This window comes from Falco naumanni, chromosome 2, assembly GCF_017639655.2.
Source record: "Falco naumanni isolate bFalNau1 chromosome 2, bFalNau1.pat, whole genome shotgun sequence".
Lineage (NCBI taxonomy): Eukaryota > Metazoa > Chordata > Aves > Falconiformes > Falconidae > Falco > Falco naumanni.
Genome location: NC_054055.1, coordinates 23,674,814 through 23,688,804, shown reverse-complemented (window position 1 = coordinate 23,688,804; position 13,991 = coordinate 23,674,814). Strand labels below are relative to the sequence as shown.

Below are 13,991 nucleotides of genomic sequence, written 5' to 3'. Positions count from 1 at the left end.
AATGTTGCTGTTAACACTGTCCAGAAATACCTTGCTGCAAAACAAACAAACAAAAAGTCTTGGGAACATGTACTATTCATAGCATGACCTCTATTTTTTATTTCTTTGATCTCAGACATGGAGATACAGAAAATGAAGAGATACAAGCTGCTATATAAACTTTAGAGCTGGACTTACAATCACTTCAAGTATTGGAGGACCACTTTCTTGTAGCTGAGAACTTGAAATGAAGGTGTATTTCTTACTTTGAGATGTTTTATCTAGTACTGTTTGTCCATCCTTGCAATGTCAAAATGGCCATCTCGCTTCATTCCTGATGCACTGTTGTTACACATTTTTACTGTCGGTTCTGTTTTTGTTAGGCTGTTTGTTGGGGAAATAAATAAATTAAAAGATAAATGAAAGTGTCCTTATACCAGTATAATCTTCTTCATGGCTTTATTTGTAGAATCAAATGTTTCCATTTCCAGGATTCCAGAAGAAACTCATCCCAAGGACATAATGCCACACATTTCACAGAGAAGCTCTGGATTAAAGATGATTCTCCCTCATTGTGTGAGAGAAATGGTAGACTGAAAGAAAGGACTGAAGTCGTGTTTGAATGTGCGTTATCGCCGCATAGCCAAACACTGTTACAGTCACCGAGGAGAAGAGGAGACAATGCAGGCACAGTAATTGAAGAAAGAAAAATCTCTAAAAATACCAGAAAAGGAGGAAGGATGTATGTAAAGAGATTAATATGAAAGGAAAAAGCAGTGACCCAAGACTAGAAAAGGAGGATTGGTAAGTCTCCCCTGCACACCTCAAAATGGTATATATTCAAACTGTAAAATTGCTAGTGCCTGAAGTAAAATGCTGCTTCTGCTGTATTTGGCAAAAGCAGATGAGAAGAGATGAGGATTCTTCTTGCAGTATTTCTGATGGCTTAGGAAATTACAAGCTTCCTCACTTTTTAAAATGTCTTTGGATAGACAAATTGTTTCAAAATCTCATAAAATAATAAATATTTAAAATCTAGATAATGAATAGAAGCTAAAGCATAGCACTAGGCTTTTCTCCAAATAACTAACCAGTGATACTGTTTCAATTTATACTAGTAAAATCTAATCTGTACATACATCTATATGGACAGATAAATTAATATAAGACAATTATGTTTAAAAGCACATTTTAGAAGAAAGAAAAATTAATGAATGGTACAATTAAAATTATCCAGATGTGTATTTTGTCATAAACTTTTATTAGACAGCAGATAAGTAGAATCAATAGTGTAGTGTGAATTAAAGCTGCTATTTTCCTACCGGTCCTGTGCACCTCTTGTGCACAATTCCACCACATGTATATCGATTTCACCCTTTCAGAATATTACTCTGTGTTTGATGGAGTAGGCTCAAGATACCTGAGTGACTGTGTAAGTCCTGATAATAGCCTCTCTAGGGTAGTAACCATGACTTTTTTAAAACAGCAGTAAAGCTTATCCTTTACGTGTGGTTGGTCAAAGGACCCATCAGAAATATTAGCATATTTGAAAGTTCATTTGCTGCTTGTTGTACTCTCTGGAACAGCAAAGTTACATTTAAGTAAATTTCTATTTAAAAGAACAGTAGTGCAAGCAAACAAAAATTCAAAGCCCTACCAAACCAAAATGCTATGTGAATCCCCATTTCTTCTTTTGTATGGAAGAGGAGGAAGCAGATGGTGTTTAGATGTCCTCAGATACTACTAGGAAGAGCATGTGAAAACTTACACAGAATGAGTAGAATAAAGTGAAGAAGGAAGAGGCAGCAGCATCCTTTCTAAATTTGCTCCTGTCTCTAAGTTACCCTAACGGTGGGATGTATAGTAGTAACTGCTGTGGGCTTGTGGACAGGCAAGACGCACCTTACAACAGGGTGTAAAGCCAGTGCAGTTTGCTGAGCTGCACCACTAGATGGAGGCAGATATCGCATCAATGTCTAGTAAGCAGGGTGAGGTGTGCCGGTGGCAGTTTTCCCCAAAGGGAAGAAGGTCCTGTGTGCAAATGGCAGCACAACAAGGGCTCAGCAAGAGGTAGGATGCTGCTGACAGCTCATCAGTGCTACCGTTGCCTTCTCAGGACAGAAATTGTGGCTCCTACTTTATTTCACATGCTGTAGAGATGCTAGCCGAGTGCTGCTGCCTCTCAGATGTGCCTACTTCAAGACACAAGGGTGCCTCCCTCCCACCTTGTGCTGGCCCTGCTGCAGGCCAGTCAGCTCGTGTCCTCACTGGAAGCTGTCTCCCAGATGTGTCCTGTTGTCAGGATGGTCTTCCTAGGAATACACCTCTGGAATTTTACCCCATTCCTCTCAGTTCACATGGAAATTTGTACTCTAGAAAACAGGTCTGCTACTTTCAGTCAAGTATTTGTTCTCATGCCTTCCTCACGTGTCAGTACAGCACATCGTCCAGCACGGTGCATGGATTGTCCCATGCATCTTTAGGAATGGTTCTCTCTGCACAGTCGTTCCTCTGATGATGTCTGTCTTCTCTTTAAGAAGCACTAGCGAGTGACTTGAGCTCAATAAAGAGCATGGTGTGTCTCTGTTTTGTGCTATGTTCCCTGTGGGGACTTTGGCCAAGAGAACAGGGTACTTTCTGTCAGCATTGCATCTTTCCAGGACTCCACAGGTAGACCCAAGTTGGTCAAGCATCCACACAGGTCATGGAGCTCACTAGTCCCGTTCTTCATAGTCTTTGATGCAGTCTGGGATCTGACCCTCTGTTCTGGGGCTTCCTGTTTTTCTCATACCTCAAGACACCTGTGCCGTCAGGATAATACCCGCTTAGCCCTAGCTACATCATCTTTGAGCTTCATGTGGAAGAAGTGGCTAGTAACTGGTGGGAGTGTTTAGAGGTGAGAAAGCTTTCTGAGAGGGAAGCACTTTGAAGAAGCATGCTTCATACCCTGTCCTTACATATCCTTGACACTCTGCATGTCTGTCAGTGACTTATTTCAGCCATACCACGATAAGGTGCTGCTTCTTGCAGCAGATATTGTTAGAGGGACTGGACTAACAGGAATTCTCCATCGAATAAACTGCAGCCTGTCTGGTAGGTGTAGAGCTCTAATTCTCTCTCCTACCCTCTTCAGGTAGATGATTGCTATAGGATTGCTCCTCTGCTGTTGTTGGAGGCACTTCCAAGGCAATCACAGAGCAGTGGTAATCCCGTGGATGCTGAAGACACTTTTCCTGATGGAGTACATTGAAGGTAAAGTGTCAGCTAGGAAAGGAGTGATTAGAAGAGGTCGGAAGGAAAGCAGGAAAAGGTAGTTTTGTAATATGGTAGAGGGAACTTGACCTGTATCCTTACAACTTGTTTCACATCCCTTCCAGCTCCAGGGAGCGAGGAAGAGCAAACCCAGAGATCAGTTGGTACCCAGAAACTTGAGTGGGAATTAGACCTACCTTAGGAAGTGCATTCGTGTTTAGATGCCATCCTAGGAAATGTGTATGTCTAAGTGGCTGAGAGAGCAGGACATAAGTCTTTTGAGTATACGGAGATTAAAATTGCCTCTCCTCCTTTCCACCCAGCCCTTGAATTGCAAAAGATGCTACCACTTTCTTGTGTCCCACTTGGCCCATGAGCAGACTTCCATCTCTCACATGTCCTGCACTAAACCTGGGGCTGAGCAAAACTTCTTCTCAGCTGTATGTGGACTTGGAGCCCTTGCATCACCAGGCAGCAGCTCTTGAACTGGAAAAAGCCTTTGGATAAAGACTGGGACATACTGTCAATCTTTTGAGAGACTAGATCTTTGTGCGCATCTGGCAAATGTGTTGAGGTAGAAGCTGCCTTCTCTCCCCATCAGGGAGCATAAAAAACTCCTAATGGAGAAACCATTGATCCTATAAGAGTTTGTCCTGCTACATATGCAAAAAAACTCCAGTGTTTGTAGAACACTGCCTGTGTGCAAAGTAAACTGTTCTCATCACATCTTTCCCAGTCTCTCCAAGGACTAAGCCCAGTGGAGGCTTTGAAGTTCCTCAGGTGATGCTTTGCTCAGGGAGCCAGGAAGGCACAGCCATTTCCTTCTGGGATTGAGAGACAGGAATGCATTTTCCCATGTCATTTCAGCTCTTCAGTTATGGCAAGAAGACAGGTATGCCACCCTGCAGCAGAGAGCTCAGACCTCCAGGACAACTGGCCAGCTCCAGCAACCAGGAGGTCATCCTATGCCTGTCTGTGCTTGCTTTTGATTTCTGGCAATGTGGGAATAGTCTTCCAATGGAGGGAAGGAGAATTCCTGTTTGGTGTTTTTAAATTTCAGAATACCTGAGACATGTTGGAATATCACACTGGACAATGGGAATCCTAGTCTACTACTTCTCAAACCTGTTTCTCTGGCAAGCCAGAGAGGACACAAAATTGAAAAGCTGTTCCCTTTGGGAAAGCATTCCAGCTCATGCCCTGTGGGGACCTTCTCCTCTTTGTGTGAACCATATAGGAAAGAAGCACACTGATTCTGAGAAGGCAGCAGTAGGTACTGTGGAGGGCCAGGACATGCATGGGAACTGAAAGTGAGCCATGAACAGTTGTAACTCCAGCGGTAAATGCACACAGGCTCTTCAGGGACCTATACCTCTATTCAGAAAGATATTTGTCTATCACACATACAGGAGTTATTTAATGCTCCAGTGAAATACCAGAAGACAATTAAAAAAACTCTATTAGACAACAGAGTATACAAGTTTGGTGGTTTTTTTTTTTTTTTAATTGTTAAGTGAAATTGTATAAAGTGCAAATAAATCAATATAAAAAATCAGGGAGGGAAAGTGCAGTCCAGGAGTTTACCACTTTAATTATCTAGAGGATTAAAATCGTTTTGGCATACCAAAGCAACCAGATGTGAATTATTTCATCTTTTTGAAGCACTGCCTTCAAAAGTTTGATGACTTTCTCCCTGTGGGAAAGAAGCACAAAATATAGAGACTGTACTGGAAACACACAATGTAGACAACTGTGTTTTATTCCTAGTGTTCCTCGCCCTGAGGAAGGTGGCATCTAAAGAAAAGCAAACCTGGCAAAGTTTACTCTGTAGGGTCAATTCTTGTTGTGTTCCACTTCTACTGCTGAGTAGTTTCTGCTTTCACCGAACTGTCCCATTGACTCAGTAAGTGGCACAGTATCTTTCATTTCCCTGCCAGTAAACCCACTCACTGAAAGAGCTCATTTGCAGAGCAAAGTCCACTGGATTTGTTTGGCAATATGTAGGTCTGCAGGAAGACAGTGCATCAGGCTGCTGCACTGCTACTCCATCACCTCTTGGTTGCAGTGGCAACATGCTACAGAAGGAACATAGCAGATGGAGTATACAGGGATATGTTTCTCACAAGTTTGTTCCCCTTCTTTCTTTTTGGTAATATGATGAGGCCCTTGCAATCAGGGAGAGTAGTGAGACCTGTACCACAGCAAGTTTTATCTTGAAAATCAAATCTTATAATGAATTTACCATATAGCTTCTGAATTCCTCGCTTATCGTCCTCTGAAAGTCTGAAGGTTGCTGGGTTCACATATGAGTAGAGAGGGTACATCAGAGCTCCCTGGACATTTGAATGAGCAAGTCCCAAAGAATGGCCAAATTCATGAGCAGCAACAAGGAACAAATTAACTTCTGCAGCACAGAAGAATAGAAAAGTATGTTAAAGGTGTGACATTTCTTTTTAGCATACAAAGAATTGAAGTAGCAGGAGAATTTATATCTTTAATTCCCTTGGAATGAAATCTCAGAGTTTTGATCAGTTATTACTGATCTTTCTTACGTTACTGTAATATTTTAATAAAAACATTACTGATCTCTTGCATCTGGAGGCCCTGAGTCTCTTTCCAACCCTGCTTTTAGTCAAACTACAAGAGGTCATTTTACCTTTTCATAATTTATATAGAAAACAGAGGCTCATAGTCCTTGTTTAGTCCATGAAAGTGCTTTAAAATATGGACAGACAGGCATTATGTAGCTGCTAATGATAATGAAGCACAAGTACTTAGAAAGGTAGTTGAAGAGAACAGAAATGTTGGTCCTGAAATGGTGCCAAAGCATGAAGCGTTATGGAAAGCATTTCCTATGGCCGTATTCTTCTAACATGTACAATATTTGCCTTTCCCCTTTATACGCACATGTGGGTTTTACCTTGATTGTACTCTGACCACCTTTCAGCATCATCAAAATGAGCATCTCCACCAATACCTTCTCCAGGTGCAAATGCATGAGCTAGTGTTTTACCTTTTCCATCAAAAGGATATCCATCACCGTGCTCTGCATTTAAAAAGAAATGTATCCTCAGATGACATCAGCTGTAATGTTTAAATTCAGCAAATTGAAACATGTTGCTTGTTTGTGCGAGTTTTGTTCATTAGCAAACCTTACAAAAAAATCCTACAATAGCAGCAAGGTTGTGAAACGAGGAGCAAGGCTTAGGAAACACTGTCCAAATTAATGACTTAGGTTCAAAACTTGTATTTGCTAATTCAGACTGCTGCATGTTTCAGAAAGAGCTGAACATTTTTTGTGAGCCTTTGTCAGAAATTCCAGCTTGCAGGATCCTTTCTCACTTTGACTGGCACATTAGTCAGTTCTTCATGGCAACACAATATGCTTCCCATTAGTGAGCTTGGGACATTTTGGTGTTTATATGCAGCCATCTACTTGTAAGCTAGGTGTCTGATCTTCACTTACGGTTGATGAAGATCTAATAACTATTGTCAATGGATCTAGAGAACAAGTCAGCTAACCATAAAGTAGTCATTTAGTTTGGCTAAGTTGAGTCAATTTAGGTGCCAGGCACAGGTTAAAGGTATGGGTGCATTCATATATTAATCCAGATCACAGGGGAGCTTCTGAAGTAACTCTACTGGGACATGCGCATTTACCATGCTTTTGCTTGCACCTTGGTGCAATCTTGGAGTGCATCAATGGGATCCCTTCTAGAAGAAAATCAACGAGAAGATACTCTCTATGAGCAAACCTAATGTACCCCAGATGCCAAAGCCTGTTTAGTCCGGGGTACCAAACTAGATCTAGATCAAAGTAAACCAGCCTGAACCTGCCTGAATCCAGCCTGTGGAGGCTGGATCTTCAGAACCAGCTGGTTTGCTCTACAGATCAGTTCCCATTAGTTTGCATTATTTGTCAAGGCAGACAGAGCTTTGAACATCTAAATCTAAGTATCTTGTTCTGGAGCTAAATTGTCCCTCCATTTCTCAGCTATAACTCTGAAAGGATTTTTTAATGGTTTCGTAGGAGTAAAACTGAATCATAACATACAAATTTGGTGGCATGATAAAGACAAGATAAAATTTATGCACACTTCAGAATAATTCCAACTGTTCTACCTTAAAGCTGTGGCTATAAAAATACATGTTTTGAGTCAAATATGGACCACTGTATTTTAAAAATTACAAGTGTTCTCACCACCACGTGCAAATTGAATCATAATGTCTGCATATCCCTTGAATACTCTTTGGAACTTCAGTGGAGTCACATCACTCCATACCATAAAGGCCCTTCTAATTGCATCATCCACTTTCTTTTGAGGTAGATCAGGTGTATAATTCACAATCCTGGTAGCAAAATGAGACAGATTAATGTCACTTAGAGTGTGAAGGAAACCCACGCAGTTAAATACAAAGCAACCCCTTTCCCCGTAAAACCTGAAACATCACTAACCTGTAAGTCAAATGTCTCTTTCTCCATCTGGGATTTCCAGGAAATGTTTCATAATTTGCTATATCAGGGATTCCACATCTGGGCTGTTTCATTGTTTCTTTTGTTTCTGCATTTAATTTTCCAGTTAAAGTTAGGTGGAAAAACCTCTGCATTTCTTTAATCCTGTCTTCTAAGCTTAAACTTGGTGTTTTTGTAAGAAGTGGAAAGAATCTGTCAAGATATGCCTGGAAGAAGAAAAGGAAACAAAAATTAATACATATACCTGTGATCTTTTGGTAATTGCATTATAGATATGATTGAATTGTTTCACTATCCTGCAGTCATGCTAGTTTTAGATCTATTTTCTCTCCCTATTTTAGTTTATCAAATTCTGTTCTCACTGTATTATTGACCAACATATATAAAAAGAATTGCAGTAGCAGCAAAACACTGTAAGCAAGCAACCCTTTTAAGTAAACACTATTTACTGAGCATTCAAATATGCAACCTTCCAATGTAGTCTACATAATATTTTTGAGATGTTTTGGAAGGGTGACATGCTCCTCTATTGCCAGTTGGAACTTGATTTCTTTTGTATGCTAGACTTAGGGTGTCTAAAACTAGTCAGCAAGTTTAAATTCTTTAGTCACGTCTGCGAAAACTGGTATGGTAGTGTAAGACAAGAAGATAATATAAACAGATAGGAAAGGAACATAGAAGCTAAATCAAAAATCAGGTTATTGATAATGCAGTTATGTTGTCCCCCTGGTAACATACCTTTAAATCCTCAAGGTCTGTGTTGCTCGATGATTCTAGTTTAAGTTGTGCTGGGAAAGCAAGACTCTTAGGTAAGAGGATGGCAGCACAAAGCAGGAGGTATTGCATAGTGCCCAGTTTACCAAGGAACCTTGCTACAGCAGAAAGGGTTTGACCTTCTGTCTCTCAAGACCACAGCTAAAATACTTATATAGGTCCTGATAGCTCCAAGTGGCAATTATATACATGACTCACTTTTTGGTGGTGTTAATGTAATGTCATCACTGTTCTAAGAACTAAATGAAAGCATGTTAAACAAACCTTGCCTTTGACTTCCCTGTTGATGTCATGTCATAGCCAGCAGCCAGCTTTGGCTCTTCCTTTTCATATTCTCCCAACAGTGAAACCACAGGGTCATAGGGAAGTTCACGTTGTGTAACTTCATCAGTACAGTTACTGTATAATCGCTTCTTACTGGACTTCCCCCAAGTTCCTTATACACAAAGGCATTTTGCAACAGCCTCTTGGTCAGACAGCCTGCCTGTATTAGTTGATGCAGAGGCAGAGATGTGATGGATGGGAGTCCTATCTCACTGAAACTAGTGGCATTTCCTAGGAAGCATGAACAACACTGTCTAGGTAATTATCCTGAATCAAGTTCTCTTGTGAGGTACCCTATGCTGCAGGAAAGGTGAAGTTCAGTGAAGTTAAATAGGTTTCTGCTGTTTTTACAGAGGTCGGAAGGCAGCTCTTTAAATGTGCCCTCTAGAAATAGAAAGCTGTGGGAAGTCTTTGTCGCTTTCCTCCCAAATGAGATGCCTTTCAGGAGAGTCTTTTTATATTGGAGAACTAGATATAAAATATAATTTACAAAAATAGGTGAAATCCCTCAGGAAAAAGAGAGAGGACCTTACCCTAACAAATGTGAAGATATCTTCTACCTCTAGCTGTACCAGTGCAATCTGATGGAGGTCCATGAAGCATTGGCAGAGAAAACCAAAGCTGAGCAGGGCAGCCACAACCTCCCTGGTCCCCTGGGACCATCACCGGTCTCAGCTTCATACCACCAAACCCTACTGGAAGTGATAGTTTCTGAGGACTGGAAACACCAGTCCACAGACTGGCTTGTGATTTGTTTCAGGCTGTGCATATTACCTCTAATCCAAAAGCAGAGGCACATAAATGGAAAAAGACCATTATGGTTTCTCACAATAGGTCAGCTCATATGGGTATAGCTGAACATGTATTGACGAGTTTGTGTGTTACTAGCTTAAGTCCAATGTACTTCTGACTGACACGATGAGAAAAACTTTCAGTTCAGAGAAAGATGACCTATACTAAAACACTGCTGAATTATGCAAGAGAGGACTACATTACACACTATGTTTGAAGCAGTTGCTAAAGGAACGATGCTTCCACCTGATATTGAAAACAACCCAGATACCCTCCATATGGTAATTTCTGTACATTTTGGTAGACTTACAGGAAATCTATCAATTTCCAAAATCTAAAACTTGATGAAAAAAAAAATATTTTATTGTTAGGGTAGGTTCATCTTTTTCTTCCTTAACAACTGAGTTTATGTCTGACTGTGGCAGTAAAGTAGGATCTGGACCATGCTCTCCGTGGCAGGAGATGAGGATGTGCTTAAACCACTTTGAACTCCATGTCTCTAGTGTGTGGTACTGACTATTTCCTCTTATACACTAGAGGAATTTGAAAGCCTCCAGAGCCCCATTCCGCTTGACAGGCTATTGAGCAAATCACACGTATCTTTTAACTGGGCCATGGGTAAAACTGAAAAGGAGAGTTTAAACACAAGACCTTGCTGAGAAAGGACAGACATCACATTACATTTTATTTTCTACTGGAAATTTCTCAACTCCCCTCCTTTTTGTTTTTTTGTTTTGTTGTTTGGTGTTTTTTTTTTTTAAAAAGAGAGAGGGGTTTGATGAACATTGGGCTTGAACTGAAATAAAAAACTTTCCACTAAAAGTATTGTAATTTCTTTGGGTTCAAAATCAGCAAGAATCAATCTAACTCTAATAAGATCAATATCAAAAGGAAACAGATGCTAATTTTTAGATCTAGCTGTGTGAATTTTCCAGACTTCATCTTTTTGTCTTGATATTGAATGACAAGAACTGTTTGGGTCAGGCAAAATAATTTCCTGCCCAAACATCATAGTTATTATATGTCATTGTACATATAATGATATATAGATAATGTATCATTTACATTCAGCAGAGTGCCTGTGCCTATGTCAGAGAGTATGGCTTTTGTAGAGAAAGTTCAAGGAGGTCAGAAGAAATGATGTTAGAGACATTTAATAATAGAAGTTGCTGTAGTCCCATAGTGACAATAAAGGGGCTCCATGATGTAAAATTATATTAAGAAGACTCACATTATTGTCACTGAAATATTTACACTGTGACATTTTCTGAAGTGAGTAATGCTGAACAAGGATGTTTCATGGAAGTCTGTCCCATGCAGAACTTGTTAATGGGCATCAGAGCTTTTGTGGTCTAGTGGAAAAGACATAGAAACTAAGACCTGAGCCTCCTTTGGATGTGGTAGGATGAAAAAGTGAAGTAGGATTGGATGATTCAGTGGTGAATGATCACTGTTTCTTAGTAATTTGACTTGGACAGGAGGCTCAGCAGGATTCTGCCTAAGCTGAATGCAGCCAACAGTGGACTCAATGCAACTCAAGAGCTGCTCAAATGTCTTTGTGAATGTTATGGACCTAGCTGGGATGGAGTTAACTTTCTTCATAGCTGGCTGTATAGTGCCATGTTTGGTCTGTGGCTAAACCAGTGTTGATAACACACCAGTGTTTTGGGCATTGGTAAAGAGTGTTTGCACAGTGTCAAGGCTTTTTCTGTTTCACACTCTGTTCCCACAGTGTCTGGAAGAGGATGAATGGTAAAGAGGCTGTCAGGGGACAGAGTCAGGACAGCTGACCCAAGTTCTCCAAAGGGATTTTCCGTATGATACAATGTCATGCTCAGCAATAAAACTGGGCTAGCAGAAGAAGGTGGAGTGAGGGTTGTCTTCCAAGGTAGCCATTGCATGGAGACTGGCTGGACATCAATCTGCTCGCAGGAGGTGGTGAGCCTTTGCATCCCTCCCCCATCCCTTTCTTTCACTTATTAAACTGTGTCTCAATCCATGAGTTTTCTCTCTTTTGCACTTGTAATCTCTCACCCATCCCATTGTGTGTGGCGAGTGAGTGAGCGGCTTCTGGCTGTGGTCTACAGTGAGTATCAAGCAAAAAGAAAGGCCAAAAATTCCTGGGAAAGGTTTTCTTTGCGACACTTATGGATTACACGATATTGTATTTAAGGTCCTACCAAACTGGATACACTTGGATTCTTATGGTCTCCAGGACTCCTGATTTGTTTTGTTCTGTTACCTGGTTATTCAACTTGACTAACAGAAAATAAAATTCAAACATGGCAAATATTTCTGCAGAGTAAAATGATTTTTTGCATAGTGATTTCTTGAGGCTAAGCTCAGTGAGGCACAGTCTGCTTCAGAACCTTCCTGGTATTTTTGCACAAAATGAACCTTCAGCCTCCTTCTTGCCTCAGCTTTGTGTGGCACACTCCTTTTGGATGCAGAATGGCCTCTGCACAACACAAATTTGAAGTCCCCTCATGGTTGTTATGTGCCATCTTTCTTGGCTGGGGCCTAGACTGTAGGGAGAGGCACATCTCCATGGCTTCTGCACTCCATTTCCACAGAATATACCACTGAGGGGGGCTCTCTTCAAAGCTGTCCCTTGGAAACTGGAAGCCAGGGCTATGTATCCCTTTTGCAGGCTTTGTGAGGGTAAAAACCTTCAGTCATCCCTGCCTGGGCATGGAGGTCCTGCTGGGGTCCCTTGGCACTGCGTCAGCCCATCCCTGGAGAGAGGCAATGCAGTTCTTCAGTGGATCAAGGTGTATTGCGATATTTCTCAGCAAGATGTACCTCACATACCACTGCTTTAGGGCGAAAAAAGCCTGAGGAAGGGATTAGATGTTCAGGTTCAGCACAATGTGACAACAACTAAGAGATCTAAGTTACTAATAATTTAGCAATAAAACTTAAGGTATCTTAACTTGTGGATTTACCATCTTCTTACAGTGTCTAGAATTGCTTTGCATTTAATGACTTTGTATTTACAACAGTGTAATTGGGACATTGTGTGGGGAAAAAGATGTAAATATAGAGATAAGTTCTTACAATAATAATTTTGAGCAATAAACCACAAGGGAAATAGGATTCCTCTAAATATTACCTACATGTGTTAGTTCTGACATCCTCCATTTTTTTATGCTCCTTTTGTCAATGATCAGGAGTCTCTCTTTCCTCCATCTAACAGACACATGTGGATGTCTCAAAATTTTCCATATAGTAATTTGCTTTATTTGATTTAAATTGAAGTAACCAGATATAACTTTTAGGTGCATGCAGTCTTTCCTTTCTCCAGAAGCACATGTACAGGACATGGAGAAGGGAGAAGGGAAGAGGTCAGTCAGCTGCATTTCACTGCAGCGTGGATCCAAACCTTGCTGGGCAGTAGCAGTGGCATCATCCCGTAGTCGCCTTTGATTTATTAATTCCTTTTTTGTAGCTGGCTGTGTCCATCCATTTGTAAGCCTGGCTCAACACTGTCTTTAAAGGACCGGGTCAAGATGCAATCTAAAGCCTTGTGTACATGTTGTCTTGACAAAACCATACTCCTTCATGCAGGAAACCTTTAACTTAGTACTTGGACTAATACAACCTCAAACTGCCTGTAATTCTGCAGCAAATCTCTGTGATAAGCAGCAGAATTGCATCTAAAACAGACTGATCATGTAACAGCGTTGCAAGGGCAGGCAGAGTACCTGTGACAGCATGGGGAGGCATGCTGCACTTGGTCCATCCACACGAAATGTAACCTAAACCAAGGAGCAGTCAACGTCTGAAGCTTTCCCTAACTCATCCTGAGGAACTGCACATGTCTGTACATGCAGTTCATGGTGAGTTTGGGCTTCGGTGGTGACGGAGGCCAGGGTCCAAAAGGCAGGGTAGACACAGCAAGGCTTTACCTTCTTGTGCCTTTGCCTGTGCCGAGTCTCATGGACTTGTATAGGTGTTTCGAAAAAGTGCTGGGAGTATAAACAGTGTTAACCAAAATTTTGCATTTAGCCTGATTTGCTAAATCCTATTTCTATCAAAAAATTAAACAGCCCTGAAACACCAGAGAGTTGATAGACTTCATTGTAAACTGACATGCAGTAAAGCAATTCCAGAGGAATTATAGGTTTACCACCAGGGTTTTATGCTCTAGTATAGAAGGTGTGAGATATTAAACTTGAATGTAATCAATGTAAGACCCATGCAGAAGCTTGATTTATCTCATGTGTATTAGAGAGAGCTGACATTCAGCTAGGAGGATTGCAAAAACCTGAAAACAGCCATAAGTGAACACACAGGTAAAAAATTTTTACACCGTTTCCCCCTCCCCTAGAAGTTGTCAGTCATGATCATGCTATTGTCTCTATTCAAATGATTCCTGATTCACAGCATTAATTCA

The 13,991-nt window shown here is 40.9% G+C and overlaps 1 protein-coding gene across 1 annotated transcript; it reads right to left on the bottom strand.

Annotated features, from left to right (window-relative positions):
• Positions 1–4,708: 4,708 nt before the first annotated feature.
• On the bottom strand, positions 4,709–8,686 carry MMP7 (matrix metallopeptidase 7). Its single transcript, XM_040583902.1, has 6 exons — positions 8,444–8,686; positions 7,688–7,911; positions 7,433–7,581; positions 6,152–6,277; positions 5,474–5,635; positions 4,709–4,924 (listed from the first exon to the last, which is right to left on the bottom strand). Exons 1-6 carry the CDS (start codon positions 8,549–8,551, stop codon positions 4,902–4,904), a joined length of 792 nt encoding a protein of 263 aa, XP_040439836.1. The 5' UTR covers positions 8,552–8,686; the 3' UTR covers positions 4,709–4,901.
• Between the last annotated feature and the right edge of the window lie 5,305 nt (positions 8,687–13,991).